The sequence below is a fragment of the Tyto alba genome, unplaced genomic scaffold (assembly GCF_018691265.1).
Source record: "Tyto alba isolate M040663 unplaced genomic scaffold, T.alba_DEE_v4.0 Super-Scaffold_20000042, whole genome shotgun sequence".
Lineage (NCBI taxonomy): Eukaryota > Metazoa > Chordata > Aves > Strigiformes > Tytonidae > Tyto > Tyto alba.
In genome coordinates, this window is record NW_024881293.1 from 4,522,614 (window position 1) to 4,543,388 (window position 20,775).

The 20,775-nt window shown below is 39.0% G+C and overlaps 2 protein-coding genes across 9 annotated transcripts in view; one reads left to right on the forward strand and one right to left on the reverse strand.

The window, feature by feature from the left end:
* CLSTN1 (calsyntenin 1) overlaps positions 1-15,296 on the forward strand; it is a 41,550-nt gene extending 26,254 nt beyond the window's left edge. For 2 of the 4 annotated variants that reach the window (XM_033007801.2, XM_033007802.2), the window contains 11 exons: positions 632-753; positions 2,247-2,409; positions 4,572-4,622; positions 6,357-6,514; positions 7,199-7,347; positions 7,857-8,083; positions 8,497-8,667; positions 9,262-9,407; positions 10,912-11,047; positions 11,768-11,952; positions 12,663-15,296. In XM_033007801.2, coding sequence (XP_032863692.2) covers positions 632-753; positions 2,247-2,409; positions 4,572-4,622; positions 6,357-6,514; positions 7,199-7,347; positions 7,857-8,083; positions 8,497-8,667; positions 9,262-9,407; positions 10,912-11,047; positions 11,768-11,952; positions 12,663-12,857 — 1,703 coding nt within the window. In that variant the 3' untranslated portion in view covers positions 12,858-15,296. The remainder of the gene's footprint in view (positions 1-631; positions 754-2,246; positions 2,410-4,571; positions 4,623-6,356; positions 6,515-7,198; positions 7,348-7,856; positions 8,084-8,496; positions 8,668-9,261; positions 9,408-10,911; positions 11,048-11,767; positions 11,953-12,662) is intronic. The other 2 variants (XM_033007803.2, XM_033007804.2) reach the window with 1 other exon arrangement.
* A 145-nt stretch (positions 15,297-15,441) lies between these two features.
* The window catches only part of PIK3CD (phosphatidylinositol-4,5-bisphosphate 3-kinase catalytic subunit delta), a 33,375-nt gene continuing 28,041 nt past the window's right edge, over positions 15,442-20,775 (reverse strand). For all 5 annotated transcript variants that reach the window (XM_042794143.1, XM_042794146.1, XM_042794145.1 and 2 more), the window contains one exon: positions 15,442-20,484. In XM_042794143.1, the coding sequence (XP_042650077.1) occupies positions 20,347-20,484 (138 nt within the window). In that variant the 3' untranslated portion in view covers positions 15,442-20,346. The remainder of the gene's footprint in view (positions 20,485-20,775) is intronic.

A 20,775-nucleotide genomic window follows, 5' to 3' on the forward strand; every position in this document is an offset into this window, starting at 1 on the left:
GAATATATTCCCCTGGAACAATACAGTCAGGTTTAATGCTGTGAGGCTGAAAGATTGATATGATTTTGGTATTTTTTCATTCCCTGCTTTCCTGACTCATCCATGCCATGGAATGGATGATGTAGCTAAAATGTTTCTTATTAACTGTTTCTCTAGCATCTCACATTTGTATTTATCTTAAATGATAAATCCTTTAGAGTTACAACTACATAGTTTTCTCCTAGGAAGGCACGTCCACCTGCCATCACGTCTACATGTTCCAAAACAGTAATTAGATGTGGTAGAAGCTACTCATTTATGACAAAAAGCTCTCTATTTGCAAATATAACTTTCTCCTGCTGACAGGTTTACCTCTGTGAGTATTCAGTTCTGTGCCTTGGTTTAGATTGGATTTGGAGATAGACATGTCTATTTATTGTACAGTGTGTTACTCATGGGTTCTTCAAGTATCTTTGCCCTAACTACTATTACAAATGTTTTACATTCTTCTTAACGTGCCTAATTTACTTCTACATTTGTTTCTTCTTATCAGCTACTTGGGGATTTATGTATTAAATTACAGAACAGGTGAATTTTGTGGAGTTCTTAAGGTTTTCAGAAAATAATAATGTTAATTCAAACTCTTGTGCAGATATGAATCGGCACCACTACACACTCTATGTGCACAACTGCCGACTTGTTTTCCTCTTCCGCCAAGATCCTTCAGAGGGAAAAACATATAAACCTGCTGAATTTCACTGGAAACTAAATCAAGTAAGTTTGGAAGGATAGTTGGTAGGATGTTAGAATTCAGTTAAAACGATCAGAGACTGAACTCCCCGATAGTATACTTCTTATTAATAAGTACTTTTTGCAACTCCAGACTCCTGATGTCACGTTTCACAGAACCCAACAATACTTATTTTGTTTGTGATCAGGTGTCAAGAGATAGATTCAACTATACCTTTTCATGTCAAATATAAAACACTGCTTCAGTGGTTTTATTAAACCCAGTGGGATACTCATGAAATAAAGTACAAGTCCCTGTCCTGAGAGGTAGGAAAATATGGATTTAGGTGTGACAATACAATGTCAGTCTTTTAGCTGTGATGTCAGTTACCTTCACCAAATTCACTGTAAGGTAATGTGCATGAGAAAACAGGAAGAATTCCAGTTTGCTTATAGCATTAATGTACTTGTGAATGTGTGACATTTTTGCAGATCAAAGTGTTAATAGGATAACAGAAAAACTTAATCCTTTTTCACACTGAAATAAAATTTGTGACTTCTTGCATATTGCAAGGAGTAGCTACAAGTCAGTTTTCTTAATCAGATTTTACTCCACAAAAATAAAGTGAATAGGTCTCTTGAGGGATGCAGGTACTTTCTGCTTCCTATTTAAAGAGAGGAGTTGTGTCAGTTTGTATTCCTTCAGTCATGTATTCTTAATTATCTTAAATTTGAAAGTGAAGGCTGTAATAACTAATCTTCACTTTGGTCCTACTAAGATCTGCAGAATTTATTTCTATGAATTCATTATGTTTTTATGATCGTGAAAAGGGATACAGAAGGGACTAAATGTTTTGTGTACTTTTTTAGCCCCCTGGATCTGAGTGATGAAGTAACCCTATATTATCTGTAAATTTATAAAGGTTCTTTTATTTTCTTTAGGTTACTATTAGAGGTCTGTTTTGCCAGTTACCTAATAATGAGTTACTTTCTAATATATCTAATTATATCCTGTTTTCTGTGTAGGCTGATGTATACAGTTTTAATGGCAAAATGCCCATGTATGTCCTTATGGGAAGACTGTTAAAAGACTGTTTACAAACTAATCAGCTTGTACTGTAAAGAATTCTGTCATGGAAGGCTTTTTTCAATTCAAAATGGTCATGTTTTTTTCTAAACAGTCCCTCTCGGCAAACACAGGTCCTTTGTCAGGTTATGTTGTATTATAAGAGTATTTCAGAATGTGCTTGCATGTAAGATACCTATTTTGAAATTAGATATTATAAAAATGAAAGGAACAGAAATACATGCAGCTTCCTATGTTGACAATATAAGAAAAAAAACTATTGATAAGTGTTTGACAGTTGGTTTGCTTTTTTCAGATGCGTGCCATGTGTGTGAAACATAAAGTATGTCTATACAGGCTTATAGGTTGTCGGTATGTTTGCATTTATGTATCTGCAAAATGTGCATCAGATAAGTTATTCAACTGTAATTTAAAAAAAAAAATTAGAATTTTTGAAACTTTCTTTACTCAGGTGTGTGACAAAGAGTGGCATCATTATGTCCTCAGTGTTGAATTTCCTGCAGTAACTCTTTATGTAGACGGTGTTTCGTATGATCCTTTCCCAGTGACGGAAGATTATCCACTTCATCCTTCAAAGATAGAGACACAGCTAGTAGTTGGAGCATGTTGGCAAGGTAACTATTTACAATTGTTAATACTTTTAGTTAGCTTTTTTTTAATGAAATCTTTGTGGTTCGCCTAGAAGTACATACTGATCCTTTTAGTGCATGAAAGATAACTTATTTTGTCTTCTGCAGATGAGTTTTCTCCTAACTAGAATCACATATTTCCTCTTTTAGTCATTTTTTCCACGAGAGTGTTTTTGCTCATAGGCCACAGGTGTGTATGAAATACGAAGCTACTCACCAAGCAGCATTCCATCAAAGTGATTTTTGTGGTAACCATGGGAATATAGAGAGCTTATTTTTAATGACAGTTGTAAGAATACATCATATACTTCAGATGACTAAGCAGAACACTTAAATTTCAAGTAGGTTGAAAAGCATATTGTAGAAAAAGTGTTCTCATAAATGGAAGCGTGACCAGCAGGCAATAAAGCTAAGCAACACAGTGGTGCTCTTGGATATGTTACCATTTCTGCTTATAAAAATAAACATAAAAGCATCTGCTTTATTGTATGCAGACTATGGCTTAAACATGATATTCTGCAAGCTGTAAAATGCTGATTCATGTGCTGTAATACTTGTGAAACGTACTCTTCAAAGCTTGAGAAGAAGAATGCATCTGAACACGGAGGCTGATCACCAGAGTTCTTTGTAACAAAACTCTTGTTTCATAGTCCTGAACTGCAATGTTTGCTTGATGATTAAGTTACTCTCTAGCTGGTATAAAGACAATGGTTTTGGTCAGAGATAAAACAGTGTTAAATAATTCATGTTTTATTGTAGTTCAGAATATAGATTCCAGCTGCAGTCTGCAGTAATGCATAGAGGTCGCTTGGGAATGAATGACAAATGGAAAGCTTTGAGATATTTTAATCAAATTAGCAATCTTCTGTCTTACAGTGTCTCTTTTCTCTTTGAGTTATAAGGCTTTGAAGTGTGAATGAAGGTTAAAATATCAAGATACCCTCTCCATCAAATGTACTATTTTGTGACAAGGTCACTGTCTTTCAGTATTAATGTTATTTCAGTGCTAAATTAATTCTGTTGTCCCTTCTTTTGAGTCATATAATTATTTTTCTCCATAATTCATCTCACTCTGTGACTTTCCCAATATCTCTTCTAGCTCAAAAGGTAGTTATATTGGCTAGTTTTCAAGAAACCAGAGCTTGGTAACTGTTCCAGCTAAGTGTATGGATTGTATAATGGTTTCCATATATGTTCTGCATCCTAACAAAAGCATATACATTTAGTTTTAAAACTTCTGTGCTCTCATATTGGCACCACTATGTGACTGTTTAATTTCTTCTGACATTAATTTTATTTTTAATGACAGCAGACTGAAGTAGGAGCATTAAAATATGGAATACAAGAATTTGAGGTGCTACCTTTTAAAATTTCCACCAAATGCCTGATTTTTAGGGGTACTAGACCATAGGGAGAAAAGTATAACAAAGGAGTGAAGTTAGTGCTTAATACTCTTTGTCTTACCAAAATTTTAAAATGAATCAGGCTGTTCTGATTTACATAAACAGCTCACCTCTAAGGAGAGAGAGATTTCATGCTTGTGAAAAAGTTCTTTTAACGTTTCTTTTAAAAAATTAAAAGCTGCCTTTCAGTTTTCCTGCTTCCCCTCCATCCCCGGACTCTTCCACCTGATAAATTGACTGCTTAATACGTATTACGCTATTACAATTGTGATAAATCTGTGTTGGTAATGGCCGCTTTTGACCAGCATTTAATACCTTTTGGTGATTTGCTGATATAGGCTGGTTCTCACCTTATTTTCCCCTTTAGTAGTTGGGAGAGGAGAAAAATAAATTGAGCCAGTTGATAGACCTGTATCTCATTACTAATAGTGGTTTGTGTGAGGTTGGGTATCTGTGGTTAAAGTGTTCTCCAGCGTGACTGTTTTTACTGCAGCTTGTATGTGGGGCTCTTCAGGTTGTCTTGTCATGAATGTTATGTTCTTGTAATGACACAGTAATGCTTCTTCCCTGCATTGCAGCTATTAGTGTTTGAAAGAACACATAATCCTTGAGAAGCTGGGTCGAGTATAAGCAGACGTTTTGGGGGAAGTGCTGCTGTGAATTTTCTGTGATCAGAGAGTTTGCAAAATTATAACTACTTAGTCCTTTCCCTGTTGTCCTATTCTTTGTCTTGCTTTTCTACAGAATATACAGGAAATGAAAATGACAATGAAACTGTGCCTGAGACCTCTGCAGGTTGCTGGAGTTTTTTCCCTACTGTTTTATTTCATTTTTATGCCAAGACATTGCTTCATCTCACACGCAGCATGAAATGCAGGCATCGCATTCGGGCCATTGACCTTCACATAATCCTCTCCTAGGCTTGTTTCTTCATTGTGCTTCTATTTCCAGAGCTTCATCAGCTGATTTTTTTTTTTTTTTTTTTTTTTTTTGTTGCACCCAAATGCACATCCATGTACAAGTCTGCAACCAATGTGATTGCAGTGAAGTGGTGTACAATAAGTTGCTGATGTAAAATATCAAAATATTAGCTATAATTTCTTTCATCCAGTTTTGTTAAAACACAAATGCACCTCATCCTATATAAATATACATATATATATATGTATGTAGGTATGTGTGTGTATCACAGAACTGTTCAGTAGGTGGGGAAGGACCTCTGAAAGTCAGGTAGCTCTGGTCCCCACTCAAAGCAAGACCTATTTCATATTTAGATCAGGTTGGTCATGTATAACTCAGACAGACTTGTATCTTACAGTGGATACTCAATTAGAAATTGATATAAACTTCTAATTACAGTGAATGGGCATAAAATCTTTGGCTACGAGGTATTTCAGGTTGGTTATAGGGTTTTATTTTCTTAGAAATTTTTAGTGGCTTTGTGTCTTGAGTTGAGACACTTAAAATTTAGGGTATATTTCTAAAATTGTATTCAAGATCTGTGCTCTTTCTGTAAAGTTTAAGAATTCCTGGAATGGTCTAGATATAATTGATAAGAGGTTTCTAGCTGTGCATCACATTTTAATTTGGCAAGGAGGTAACAGTATCCAGGGGCTAGAAGCTGGAGCTGTACGAATCTAAACTGGAAATTAAATAACTTGTAACAGGACAATTCACTACTGAAAATCTTACCAGGTTATGTTACGGATTGTTTACCACTTAGAATATTTAAAACAAGCTTAGATATCTTTCTAAAAATCTGATATCTTAGTAAGTGATGACCTTGAAGTACAAATGTCAGGGTGGTGGTCTGTGGCCCCCATGATTTAGCAAGATAGACTTAGGTGGTCATCTTGACGTCATCTTCAAAAAAATCTAAGCAACAAGGGGTTTATTGGGTTGCAATTTATCAGTCTTAACTCAGATATCTAAAAACGAGCTCCTGTAAGTCCATACAGAGAAGAAGATACCTTTGGAGGGGAGCAGTTAACTCTTAGACACCTTTTTCTTGATGAGCTGAATCACTTTGTGACGTTTTTGTCCTTTTAGTGTAAAAAGAGCCTCTAATGATCGGTTTAGATGTAGATAACGAACACTTAAAGGAAAGATGCTGTTGTCTTCTATCCTGATGGGCATTGCATGTTTTGTAGAGAACAGACTAGTAGGAGGCGTTACCTCACCATGAAGGTTCAGGTTTCATAGTTCATCTCATTGGTTCTGTCTTTCATTTCTGATGAACACCACCTCGCTGTATGGGCAATTTATTTTGAAATGTTTGTTATGGAAATAATAGCCTTAGTTTCACAGTTCAAGATGGCCACACCTGTTTTGAAGGCCATGTGCATGGTGAACTGTTTAATTCTTTACGCTTGAATGTAATCACAAGGTTAACACCCAGAATGGATAAAAACTAACCTGCATGTATACAATATGTTGTGGTACTGGAAGGCATAGTAGTTGTTTTACAGAAGAAGAAAAGAGGAAAGTATCAAAACATATAAAGATTTTTTTCTTCCTCCCTTTATGAAGGTGGTGAACTCCACATGGCTCAGTTTTTCCGAGGCAATCTGGCAGGTTTGATAATTCGTTCTGGTAAACTTGAAAACAAGAAAGTGATAGATTGCCTATACACTTGCAAAGAGGGACTGGATTTGCAGATGGCTGATGGTGTTGGCAAAGGCGTGAAGGTAAAGTTGCATATGAATAAAGGGAAGCATGTATATTGCTTTGCTGATAACAGTTACAAGTTTTGCTGGCAGAGTTAGTAGGTCAGTCCCAAAGAAAACAAGCTAATCTATTGTGACATTTTGCACTGAAATTACATGAAAACCAGGAAATATTTCTTGTATAGTCATGATCTTAGTGGAGTCTAAGAATGAAAGTTACTGTGTTCTCTTTAATTCCTGAAGAGAAATTCCATATTTGTAAGCCTCATTGTTTTACCAGCTATAGCACATTATCTAATAAGAGGTAGATATTCTTAACAAGCAGCTTAGTAGAATGAGACTAACTTGCATGCCTTTTTTTAGTAGCAAGGTTGTGTGAAGAGGGCTAAATTTCTCTTTTATATTAGCTATCTCTTTCATATTACTAGAATATTCACATCAAAACTGTGATAAGTGCCTAGGTTTTTTCTTAAAGAACAAAACGCTAAATATATTCCACGTGAATAAGGAAGTGAATAGGGAAGGTATTGTACTACAAGGTCAGTAAATAATGGCCTTGTTGCTTTGAATACAAATGTAATTATCTTAGCATTTACTAGGCTAAGCAGTGCTGAACTTCCAGATTTAATTACCAGATCATGTTACTGTTTGGTTAATCTCTTTTTTTTTTTTTTTTTTTTTTTTTTTTTTTTTCTGTTGTTTCAGATCCACATGAACCCAAGTCAGTCAACACTGACCTTAGAAGGGGATGATATAGACAGAGTTGATAAGGCCATGCAACACATTTCCTACCTGAATTCCCGCCAGTTCCCAACACCTGGGATTCGGAGGCTTAAAATAACCAGTGTTGTCAAGTATGTCCTAGTGCTCAAATACTGCATCACTGTACGGTGATACCGAAGCCTAGAACAGTGATCATGTATCTGAGTTGTGATAAACAAAGGATAAAATGCTGTGTGTAATCATCGCATGTTTGAATAAGGCAAATGCGTCCTACACTAGTGCTCTGTTTTCTTCCTGAGAATAATGTAGTAAGGAGTGTGTAAGAGAGAGAGAAACTTACTGTAAGAGTGTGCTGTGAGTGTATTCCTCCAATATCCCAGCCTTCATGAAAGGTGTTATCTGTGGCTGTTAGTCATAGCATAGGAAATGGGGCCAAATTTTAACTGTAAGTAAAAATTAATTGGAAGATTGTTCCCTTGGTGTGGAATTCTTACTTTCCAACGTGGTGGTTGAATTTATCTAAGACTCTTGGGTCTGAGACAGAGCTTTTCAAAAATGTATAAAGCAATTACTCTGCATAATTGTGCCTCCCTTTCAAATAGCCTCCTTGACTGTGCAAAATTGCTTCTGTATCTCATAGGTGTTTCCACGAAGATGCCTGTGTCTCCATTCCTTCTGTGGAGGGATATGTAATGGTCTTGCAACCCGAGGAACCAAAAATCAGCCTTAGTGGCATCAACCATTTTGCCCGCTCTGCTTCAGAATTTGAGAGTTCTGAAGGTGTTTCCCTCTTTCCTGAGCTTCGCATAATAAGCACCATTACACGGGAGGTGGAGCCAGAGGGAGACGGAGATGAAGATCCTACAGGTAACATCCTTTTCTGCCTAGGACTGTTGCTTAACCCCACCCCATTCAGTGATCATGTTGGATGATCTTCCTCTTGCAAAGAGGTGTGGATTTCTCCAGATTCTAGTAGGGGAAAAGAAGGTGTATATATCTTGTGAGAAGGTGTAGATACTCTGCTCTGGGCTAACAAAATTTACCTGGAAATGGTAGTAAGCCCAGGCCATTATCTTCATGTAAATATCCCTTGTTTGTATTTTGTGTTGGCTTTTTTGTAGTCATTATTTCATGAATACTTGCTCTCTTTACTTCAAGCCCAGATTTTAATAGTTGTTCTGGAGGAAGAGTTGAGTTCGCATGTGACATTTTATAGCTTCTGGGCTTGTCTACTTCACCTTTGTTTCTGCTTACCATTTGGCTTTTTCTCTGCTTTTTAGTACAAGAGTCTTTGGTGTCTGAAGAGATCATGCATAACCTGGATACGTGTGAGGTGACAGTGCTAGGAGAGGAACTAAATCAGGAGCAAGAAAGCCTGGAGATTGACATGACACGATTACAGCAGAAGGGTATTGAGATGAGTAGTTCCAACCTGGGCATGATAATCACAGGTAGGGGTTACTACTTCTGGTCTGTCTGTAGCAAGGGTCTGAAGACAGTGGTAACAGGAACAGTGTGCTAGAGAGATGGTTTGTAACACCTTACTCCAAATACTTCTTTTTTTGACCAGAATTTCAAGCTCAGAGGTGTTACAACTATTTTGTGGAAAGCTGTGATTCTAGAAAATAAGTAATTCTAGAACCTCCTTTCTGTTCTCTCATGTCCCAAATTGCAGGTTACTTCTTCACTGTGGAAGTGAAGTACACTTTGCCCCAGAAAAGGCTTGTTCCTTGCACAGATAATCCAGTGCCTAGGAGCATGCATCATTCCTTTCTATTTTGTATTCAGAATATGTTAATGTATTTGAAAGGAAGCCTCCCAAAATCCCTTTAAAGACTAACTGGATCTAGGATTTTACCACCAAATCAATCCACAGAATTTCAGTGGCACCACATGTGTGTGTGCCTATGATGTTACCTTATTTTCTGCTAACAAAATTTGTCAGCCAAGAAAACTTGCAGAGAAGGATCAGTATTTGTTGAGTATACGATGTTGGACTAGTCTTTTGCAGAGCAATTGTTTTACTTGTTTATTTCTCTCCACAGGGGTTGATACTATGGCTAGTTATGAGGAAGTTTTGCATTTGATACACTACAGAAATTGGCACACTGTTTCTCTCTTTGACAGAAAGTTCAAATTAGTCTGTTCTGAGCTTAATGGCCGCTATGTCAGCAATGAGTTTAAAGTGGAGGTATGTAACCTAATTTGCTCACTCAGAAGTTTTAGAGCATGGATGGCTAGGAGGATGGAAGTTGTTACCTCAACTGATAGATAATTGATCAATTATTGATTTAGATTTTTGTCTTGTAAATAAATATTAGTAGATGTGTGCATTTGAGGCTGTATTTTATATATAAATGTGTTCTTAATCCTATGTTTCAGCTTTAAATAAGGCTGCCTAAACAGAGGTGAAACTTGTGTTGTAGAAGAAATAGTATGGCTAATGGAAGTGTGAGGTCGAAAAGTTTGAATTGGAAAGACAGTGTATTAATTTAGCAAAAAACTAGCAAATAAAGTAAGAGTAGTGCTACCAGAGAGACTTGAGTGGCCTTCATGTATAACTTCTAGGATTCTGCTGGGCCCTTTACTGTTTTGCTTGTGTGATGCTTAAATCACTGATACTAAGGGCTTATGTAAGAGCACAGACAGGCTAAAATTGCATTTCCTCTGCAGTGGAGCACAGGTTAGTTATTACTTGGTGTGCTTATATCAAATATATGGAGGTACAGCAGGCAATAACAAAGGGCACTGAAGTTTCAGGTGCTGGAGTGTGAAGTTACACTGAGAGGAACTGTCATGTATTTCTGCATCTTTCAGCTACGAGCTTGAATTTCTGCATTTTTAAAGCTGACCAAGGGGATGATAGTAAAGTTAATTGTATTAACCACTAGTTAGGTGGTTACGGTGGGCTGGGGAGCCTCCTGTGTTGCAGAATAGAAATTTTTATGTTAAGTAATGTGGTTTTGTTTCCTGAGGAAATTCTGTGAGCTTGAACTGGGATCTTACCAAACTGTTGAAGTGCAAATGCTTTCCTCTTCCTGTAGTAAATGTGCTCCCTTCCTGTTGTGCAGCTGGTCAGGTACCCTATATCAGTGTTCTACCACAGGAGTGGTATATTTAGCTCTGCTTGTTTGGCAAGGAAGTGTGAAATACGCTGTGCAAATGATGAGCTTGCGGTTGTACCTAAAAGCTAGCTATGCCAACTGTGGGTTCAACTTTAAAGAACACGGGGCTTTTTTTAACCCTTTGACTGTAATACGGATTTTTTTCTTTGCTGTTAGCTGAAGATATACAGCAGAGTAAGGAAGATGGGAACGAAGAAAATGTAATTAATGTGTTCCATATCTTTGTATATACTTTTAATTTCAGGATTAGGATCGCTGGCTACCAAAGTTGATAATAAACTGGCTTTATCTGTTGTATTCTGAAAAACCGGTGTCTGTACACAACTTTGCCTGACTAACTAAAACAAATTTGAGAGCTGTGAAATGGAAGGGGTTTGTGACAAGAAGCTGTAACATACGAGCCACTAGTGATTGGGATGATTGTTCCCTCAGACAAGCCATTGCTGTGTTGAAGGAGAATTGGATGCCTGCTCTGGGAAATAGTTACAGTTTTTTCTTTTTCTTCCTTTCTATCTCTTCAAAAGTAAACTGTTGCATTTCTGGAGTTTAACATTTTCTTTTTGTTCCCAGGTGAATGTTATCCACACAGCTAACCCAGTAGAACATGCTAATCACATAGCTGCGCAACCACAGTTTGTTCATCCAGTGCATCATACATTTGTTGATCTCTCTGGTCACAACTTAGCTAACCCACATCCATTTTCAGGTAAAACTTCTCAGTCACCGAAGTTCAGCTATTACAATATCAGCTGCTGTTAAAATGTCACAGAGACTTCTTGCTGCAGAGAGGTTTTCTTCCAGATTTTAAACCAGTGTGTTGGACTAGTAATCTAAGCAGCTACTCGGTCCTGTTCTGCTGTTGCCCAGGCAGGGAGTAGTGGATTAGTGGAAATTACTGTGAAGTACCTTCTCCTGCCAGCAGGAGAGCTTTCTGTTGGTGTGTGTACATTGGAGAATGGGAGGTGTGCTAGTCTTGAGGGGACTGTGAGGCCTAGATAAAGGCCTGTGAGGAACTGGAACAATATTTCTTCTGAATGGCATGAAGAAAGAACGGCAGCGTTATTCCCTTGATGAGTCATGGTATCTGACCTTTCTGTTTTAATTATATTAATTTGGCATGGGTGCAAGAGAGGAAGAAAAACAGGCATTTTAAAGAGGAGTCTGTGTGTGTGGTGGAATCTGTTTACCGTGTGTTGTCAATCCTTCAGGTTGATATAATTATACTTAAGGAATTAAGTTTTAGTTCTCACTCTCCAACTGACTTTTTAAGTGGCCTTAGACAAACTGCCTCTCTGTAGCTACATATAATATTTGTATAATGCCATTTCCCTCTTGCAGGGGATGGGAACAGAGGACTAGTAGTTAGCACTGTATAAGAGTTAGTTATTGATATCATCTAAAACCTCCTTGTATTTTCTTGTTGCAGTTGTTCCAAGTACAGCCACTGTTGTGATTGTAGTCTGTGTTAGTTTCCTGGTTTTTATGATTATTCTGGGAGTGTTCCGGATCCGTGCTGCGCATCAGCGAACGATGCGTGACCAGGACACTGGAAAGGAAAATGAGATGGACTGGGATGACTCTGCTCTGACCATCACTGTGAACCCCATGGAGGTAAAACTGGTGTCTCAGCATGTAACAAAACAATGCCTTTTTCCAGCTGTAATGGGTATGATTGTACACAGACAGTTGAGGAACAAAACCAACCACTGAACACAGAGTAGACATTAACTGTCAATTTTTAACAAGTGCTCTGAAGTGACAAATGCCAAGAGCAGTTATGTTTGGGATCTTGCATGGGTTATAGCTTCATGATATGTAATTGGATTTTACAGGTCAGGAGTGTTTGTCATGCTGCATGCTACCTTAACCAGCTGTTTTCAGAGTTGCAAGAATTTATTGTCAAAACATCTGTTTATGATGTTTCCTTCTCCTGTGGCTGACATCGGAATTTTTAGAAAAATCAGGAACAAGACAGACAAGCAATGTTAGTGGTCTTTGTGTGACCCTATGGAAAGATTCTTTTCCAGTAGAATTTGAAGTACTGGATCATACTTCAGAATTAGTTTGAGTGACAGGATTGGTACCAATGTAACAAAGATATTATAAGGAGCGCTACTTCCCGTTTTTTTAGGGGGTGGGGGTTGTGGGGTTGTTTTTGTTGTTGTTTTGTTTTGTTTTCTGGTTGCCTAATTAGCGCTGAACTTCCGAAACCAGTAAGGAATCCGTAACAGCTCTTTCTCAATACAGTGCCTTGTGCCTGAATTCAAAAGAATAAAAAAAGTTGCAGCCAGTATATTGACAGCTAATTTCTGTCTTAACAGACTTACGAGGATCAACACAGCAGTGAAGAGGAAGAGGAAGAAGAGGAAGAAGAAAGTGAAGATGGAGAAGAAGATGACATCACTAGTGCAGAGTCTGAAAGCAGTGAGGAGGAGGAGGGAGAGCAGGAGGAGGACCAACAGAATGTTAATAGACAGCAACAGCTGGAATGGGATGACTCTACCCTCAGTTATTGATTCTAGCTGTTCCCTTTGTCTTTATGTTTCTGCTCTAGAAGACTCCACTGTAATACACTCCATTGTTACCAAGGATTCATGGTGTTTAAAAACAAAAAAAAAAAATCATTCTGGCCAGTAGATTCAACCCACACACATCCCTGTGTTTGTGTTATGTCAGCTAGTTCCCGATGCTGTTTCTAGAATTGTAGTTAGCACCTATTTTCCTTCAGCCATGCCTCGGTGACTGGATTTTTTTTTTACGCTATGTGAGGAACCACCTTGCACTTTTTCTTCATGTCATCTCAGCTAAGTGACTCTACAGATCTGTAGCCATTGCACATGAATTTCTGAACTGTCTTTTTTTGCTCAGTGAAACAAAGTTGGCTTTGTTCCTTTTTCTCTTTCTAAAAGATGCAAAGATTGCTTGTTGACAAAGGGTATAGCTGCTCCTTTCAGCCTGTTGATTTCTTTTAATTTTTTTCCCCAAATTAGTGCATGTGTAAAGTGGCAGAATGAGGTTAATATGTAGAAGATTAACAGACTTTTTAATATTTTGTAAATATATTGGAATTATGTAATTATGTCATTTGTGGTAGTGAAAACAGGGATTGGGGTTTAAAACATGCTAAAGTAAAAAATCATGCAGCATGAAATAAATATTACGAGTCTCATACTACTGCAAGCAGGAGCACGGGCACAGTTATCTAGTGTAGATGTTTCAGTAATACAGTGTCATTGGCCTTGACTGCCATGTTCGCTCATGCCCCGCTCTCTTTAATTTTTTTCTTCCTTTTGTTTAATCTCCTTTATTTTTGCAGAGGGAACAGAGAAGCTGGTGAGAAATTATAGAGGCTTTAGGAACCTCTGCAGAGGTTCAACTGCCCTGTGCAATACAGTTATTTGTTTTCTGTTTTTTTCTTTTTTATTTTTTTCCAATTAAGTCTTGGCATGAGGGCTTTTAAATTATTGGGAAAAAACACTACTTGGATTGTGGGCAAATTAGTGTGCTGTTGCTGTGGTGTGTTGCCACAGTTCCTATTAATTACAGTGAGGCTGCCTGTAGTACAGTGATGGTCTGTTCATACTGCTGACAGGGTGGATTATTCATTTATTTAGTTGATTGCTACATGGGTAACTGAAGCTGGAAAGCCTGAGACCTGTGCACCTTGGCTACCAGTCTCCATAGAGAGGTATTTTGGTGGTGGTTTTTTTTTTTTTTTTTTTTGGCCTGTTCAGTTTCTCTAATTTGGTAGCGGGAGGGTTTGGGGCATAGCTGATACCATTTCTATTAAACACACTCCTGCTCATTCCCTGTAGCCCCTTGTACAGTAACTTGGACTGTTGGTGTATTAAGCCTTTGTTTACACTTAGTAATTGTGTTTTCCTGCTGGTGAAAAACTATAGCATAAACCTTCCAACCAGAAAACCTTGGGAATCACATTAATATTATTTCAAGTCCAGATGATTTTTGGTTGTTTCTGATCAAAGTTCTAGCTTGGAATTGAAAAGGACTTTTCTAAAGAAATAGCTGAAAGGTACGAAAAGTAAGTTATGACCCCATGGTGGAGAGTGCTGTTTTTTTTGTAAGGCAGGTCTTGTTTATTTAACTTTATTTGGTCTTAATGCAGAGCCTTGAATAATGAGTATCTGCTTACTTTTTACATTTGGAGGTGGATTAAAGAGAGAAACTTGTTTTGCTTGTAACAGGAGAGTAGGACTCCATTCACTCCTCAGCACGGTAAGCAAAGTTCCAGTTTTTGATCTTGTATGTAGTGTGCCTTTGTTCCGGGTGCACAGACCACACATCTCGTCGCAGGCTAGTGCGTGGCTGAGAGGACACAGCAGGGACGTGTTGCACAGGGTAAGCATGCTAGAGGAGAAACAAGCAAGCCAAAGGGTCATAATTCAAAGAGATATAAAAGATAAGGATTGGTTCAAATGTTTCTATAGTTTTGATTTTTCAGAGCAGACCTATTCTCACCTAGAGATGTGTGTAATGGGATCTGATGGTGGGTTTTATCTGGGGTAACGCGTAACTGCGGAGTGCCTTTTAACAATAGTAGATGGACCTGGAAGCAGGGAAGAGAACCCACACAACTAGCTTACTGTTTTGGGGGGTTGTTTTTTTTATGTAAAATTTTAGATTTCTACAATGGGGAAATGGTTTTGACTACTTACGTGGTAATATAACTGCTAGTTTTAAGTAAACTGGGAAACTTTTAACTTATGTCTGACAGTTGTCCTGTGTTAATGTGTAGAAGACTTACCCTTCCATATACTGTTGCTGTAGCTGCTGTATTTTAGACCAAAACTGATCATGACTTAATGGTAATACTGAAAGGTTGTAAACGTCCTGATGCAGTTTGTAGCCACTGTGGGTATAACTTTTCAGATGTGTATATTGGTAACAGGTCAGTTTGGAAAGTCTATAAGCTACAATAAATTTCTGGTTCTAAAGGTTGTTTGCATTTATTTCTTACTCAATGGAACAAAGTTGAATCAAGCTATATAAACTGTGTGTTAATTTGCCTCTGCTGGTGGCAGTAGAAGAGTTTTGGTTTGGTTTCAGTTCTCAAGCACAAAAGGACTTTGGCAGCATGTATTTACAATTTATCAATAATTTTATTTTCTGACTTACAAAACACGTACCTAAAGCAACTGACAAGTTAGACATGTAAACACTCTCTCCTTACAGAACCATGGTTTGGCTTAAAAAAATACTTTTTTTTTTTTCAAAGGCAACAGAATAAGCACAATCAGTTTGTACAGAGTTAAAAAAAAATAATCACAGAAACATCTCTAAATAAATAGAAAGGGGTATCATTTTGATTATATTTATAAAATCAGAAACTACTTATTTATAGTGAAATGTAATGTTTTTGAAAGTGATTTAATTTTCAATCTTCAGTACAACTGAACTTGCTGATAACTATCAGGTGAGCTGCTGCTTTGTACATTTGGAGCTCTGTGACCCCATGCAGCCATCAGCTTTGTGCAAGATGCTATTCCTGTGGTGTACAAGGAAGAAGGTCTACTTGATTCATTGATATTTTTACTTCTTGCAGGTAAGTCAATTTTCTCTGTAAAACTGTGCTGAATTAAGAAACACCTTTAGAATTGCTCAGTTCGAGTTTACACTCTTACAGCTTTGTTTTATTGCACTTCTAAAATTGAAGGACAGATGACACGAGCCACTGCTGCTTTGTACTTCTGTAAAACTGTAGTAGGGCTGCGCTTTCTGGAAGCACTACCTGAAACACCAGCTGCAGGTACGACCTGCTGAGCGTCTGCGATCCAGGGACCCGAGAGGGACTGAGGAGACTGCCAGGTAAGGCTGCCTGGCTGCAGTGTGATGGGCAGGATCCTGGACTGCTGCTTTGGGGCAATATAAGAGAGCTGCTTTTACATTCACATGTTCTTTCCACACAAATGTACAAACCACTGATGAGGTTGGTGTGGTTTCAGTGCATCTCAGCTTCCAGGGGGCCTGATATTTTTGCATACTTTTTGTTCCATTAATCAGTTCAGGGAGGAAGGAACTAGCAACCTTTATCCTCTAGGAACTCTGAGAAAGCCAACACAATCTGGACATACCACCCCAAGGGAGGGAACACAAAATGGTCACAAATGCCTGCCTCTCCCTGCTGCAGGAGCAGTGACTCAGACGGGTGCAGTATTGCTTTTTCACTGATCAGCATGCAGAGAGCTCTAAATCCTGCAGTATTTTCTTCTGCTATAAAAACAACTGTTGGAGCTTGAGTGTTGGGTTCCTGTTCCCCCTTTTTGCATTTCCTATTTAGTATTTCAGCAGAATCCCTGCCAACCTTTATTCCATGATTGTGGCCAATTTTCTATATATTCCATTAATCTTGGATGCAGAATGCTTGGTCTCCACACATCTGGCTCTTAAGAAAACCTCAAAGAATTACAAAAGCTGGCCTCAAATTGTTAGGGGACAATGGTGAAACCTTGTGAAGGCATCATCCTAGAGGGTAGGTGACCCAGAGGGTCGATGCACAAACAGGGTGTTTACCAGACACTCGTTACGTGCATTATTCCTGCATAATAACTGGGAAGTAGCATCACAGGACCTGTTTTCCTGGGGGGGCCTAAAAATAAGGTGAGCACCCCTGGCGTAGAACAGCATCGCGCTGTGCAAGCACAGACTCACTGGCAGGTGCAGAGCAGCCAGCATGTGGTAACCTGCTACCCCATGGAAACTTCAGCATTTGTCCAAGTAATAGATTTTTTTTGTTTTAATTGGCTGTAAGAGATACAGGCATCTTCCTACTCCTGATTTAAATTGTGATGGCCAGCACCCTCCTAGCCTGTGAAGCTTGAGGCTATAGGATCTGGCACAGGAAAGGAAAGTTATCCTTATGGTGCTTTAAAACAGCTAAAAAACCCCAAACATGTCTGATGGTTTACACTCAGAATTTTTTGGCCAGTTTTATACTACTATATTTCTAATTAAAAATACGGATTCATGGTTCTAAGATTTTATTTGAAACCCGAGACCACTACTTGCTGTTCCGTTCAGGAAAATGGTGAGTAATATTCTAGACTCAGGAAAACTGTATCAGTGAAAGCACATTGCAGAGAGCTCATCTTTCACACAGGACAATACCCAAAGACTACAGGACGTTTCTTTTAGTCTAATTTCTAGAAGCAGGAGCAGGTCTAGAGTGCTGTCTCCAGTCCAGATGGTGTTTTGTTTCCTGCAGGTCAGTCTGTACACATTTACCCACTGTTGTTTTCCTAGTGTTACTGTCAAATGCATAGCTACAGGAAGACCTGGAGCTAGCATTTGGTTCTGGCTAAGTAGGGTCTGTAACAGAGCAAGTACAGCAAAAACAATTGCCTGCTGCAAACATACCTTCAGTACTAATTATTAAACAGTATGCTGGAGAACTGTTACAGAAAAATCTGTCCATAAGTAATTTGGATCACTTGGAAGGGTACATGACATTCTATCTTGAAATGTTCTGGCCATTTCTCAGTCCCATACAGTATCATTTGAAAGGTGTAGAAAAAGGGGATCTCGGAGGGTTATGTAAAGTTACAATGAGTTGTCTTCTGTATAACTGCTTCTTCTATGAGAGGCAACCTGTTTATATTAATATTTAGAAAATAGTATAGAACAGACTTCATAGCATAACATCTTTTATGAAAAGAAATAGTAAGTACTTTAAATCAGAATTTAAATTAACAGAATAATGCTGAACTACAATCTGCTAGTATCTGTTCGTATGTAAAGGTAATGAGAGAAGGGTTTATTAAAGGTGTTTCATACTCCATTCACTGACCACACCTAGTATTATTTATTACTACTATTCATTTCTACTTAGGGTAGAAGTTACTTTAAGGCAGTGATGAAGAAAAATGTATTTGAACTTGTCCTCTTGAAAAAATAAAGAAGGTGGACTTAAACAGCCAGTATGGGGCAGCCGACTTTTAATTTTTAAAGTACAGGGCATTTTGCAGTATTAAAAAGAACTGAAAGTCAGGAATGACTTGTACCTATGTGCTGGATGCAAAAATGCTATCAAATCAAATTTACCCTCTGACAGGGAAGTTTCATTAAGAATAATTTATTACAGGCCAGTTCAGTCTCTATCCTAGACTTGCTGGGTTTGTGGGAATTTTAAACCAGACATGAAAGCTAAATTTACATGAGAGCGCAGTCCATCATTCGATGATACTTGCATCTCTTGTCGCTTGAGAAAGAGGATCTGAAATGCCTGTTGTTTCTTTTACCTAAGTAGGAATAAGTAAGAGAGTTTAAAAAATAGTTCTGTGAGTAAAAGAAAATCACTCAACCTAGTTAAGGGCATATCAAATACAGGATTCAGCTTCAGGGGTGTCTTGAAAATTAGACTATTCCTTAAAAGGCAGGAATGGTAGCACCTCCATAGGAGCCTGATGTTGTGGAGAACCTGGGGAAATGGAAGGAAGCAGCCTGGGGAACTGCTAAAGGAAGCAGGTACGAACCACACCACTGCACCCATCTTCCAGCAGGACCCGCAGGCTGGAGCCTGCTCCTGAGAGGCTCCGAGGAGCAGCAGCCGCTCCTGCTCATCTGTCCCTGCGCAACACCCCTGCTCAGAACTGCTCACCAGGTGGGGACATGAGCAGGAGACAAAAATGAGACAAGCGTAGGAATTGGTGATTGATGACAGCACCTCGTGGGAGCTGGGAAGGAGGCAGGCAGTGGTGAGAACAGGAGGAGGCTGGAGTAGAGAGTTTGTCCTGGTTTAGGTACCAGCTCAGATGACCACAGCTCCCTCTCCCGCTGAACCCCTGTGCAGACACAGTCTTTGCACACCAGCTCTAATAACAGACAAGGACTCGTGCACTGTGGTTGAAAGGAAGAAGAGTGTGGAAAGAAAGAAATTTGTAAGATGAGAACTCAGATGCAACTTACAGTAAGTGTTTTGGAGTCAAACCTCCTCATGTGGCACTCCTCTGCCCTTACACAAGGCAGCAGACTGGCCACATAATTTAGGCACAGAATGGCACCATCTGTCCCAGCTGACTCTGGCAGCACAGGGCAGGATCCCAGCGCTCACGCAGGTGTAGGCCAGGGCCCTGCCTCCCCATCCTGCAGGGAAGCCGAGTGCAAACCGGCTCTAATGTACCCCAGCGGGAGGTGCACGTAGCAACCAACATTACTTGCCAGTTTTGAAAATGCAATCTTACGTTTTCAGGCTTAAAACCAGAATAAACGCAGCAACCTGGGAACTGCTTGAGGCTCAGCTAAGGTCAGACTTGGGAAAGCAAACAAAATTACCTAACCTGCTGGCTGATCCAAGCCTGTTCCCGTGGCATCAGTTTTTTGACAGCAAGAGCTGCGTTCCAGTTCAGTTTCAGAACACTTTGGCCTCTCTAGCAGAGAGAAAGTAAGATGACAGCATGGATATTTTTACCCAGTCACAATGCAGCGTAAAACAATTTGTCCAAATCAGCTTCAGTGGTGATTTGAGCTGACCTACCTTGGTGTACACTGAAACAGGGCAGGCAGAACAATCATGTGGTGAAGTTAATGCCTCTGAGCTGTAATGGTGGGGACCTAGAAGATGGGCTATAGTATAAAAGCTACAGACATAGTAGGTTCTCAGTGTTCACCTAAATTTTCAAGAAAATCGAAATAATATACACATTAACACACTGGGAGGATGTTACAACTGCCTGAACTCTTCCATTAGAAGATGTAGTTGAAGCTTAACAAGTTCTTAAGGGTCCAGTACATCTACCTACCTTTCACTGTATGCAGTATTTTTATTGCCTCGCGCCTCTCCCTTGTCCCCCAAAGTTCTACAGCAGACATGATTATGCAGCTGATGACAGTCCAATTGTTCAGTCATGCAGAAATGTCTGATCTCTGGGAATGCAGGTGGGGGATCTTCAACATGGCAGCATTCATCAGTCTTTAAAAACCTGTCTACAATTGCTGGACTCAGTGCAGGTATTACATTCTCTTGGAGCAAGTGTGCAGGCTGATGTTCCTCTACTGTCTGTTATCTTTGGATACATTGTGTGCCAGCCAGTTCACTTTGGTTTTCCAGCTTTCTCGCAGGGCTTCGTTAAATTTCAGTCTGAAGTGCTTCAGTGCCTCCTCATCTGTTTTCCCAAGAGCTAGGGAATCCTGAAGGGTAAGAGGCAGAAACTACTGTAGCCTCACTCACAATGCAACTCTACAATTAATTGCTCAACTACTAAGGTTTACTCACTAAGAAATTACTCCAGTGAAAGGAGAAACGAGTAGGAAATGAGTAGCCATTAACTGTTTTTAATAGTAACTGTAGTTGCAGGAGGCTTTTTCATTCTGCTAAATGCATGCATCCTACCTTTATGTTGGGTGTAGGCAAACAGTGGGCTTTTCTGTGCTCTTGTACAAAGCTACTGTCTTTCAGTTGGCCAGGACTACGTTGTTATC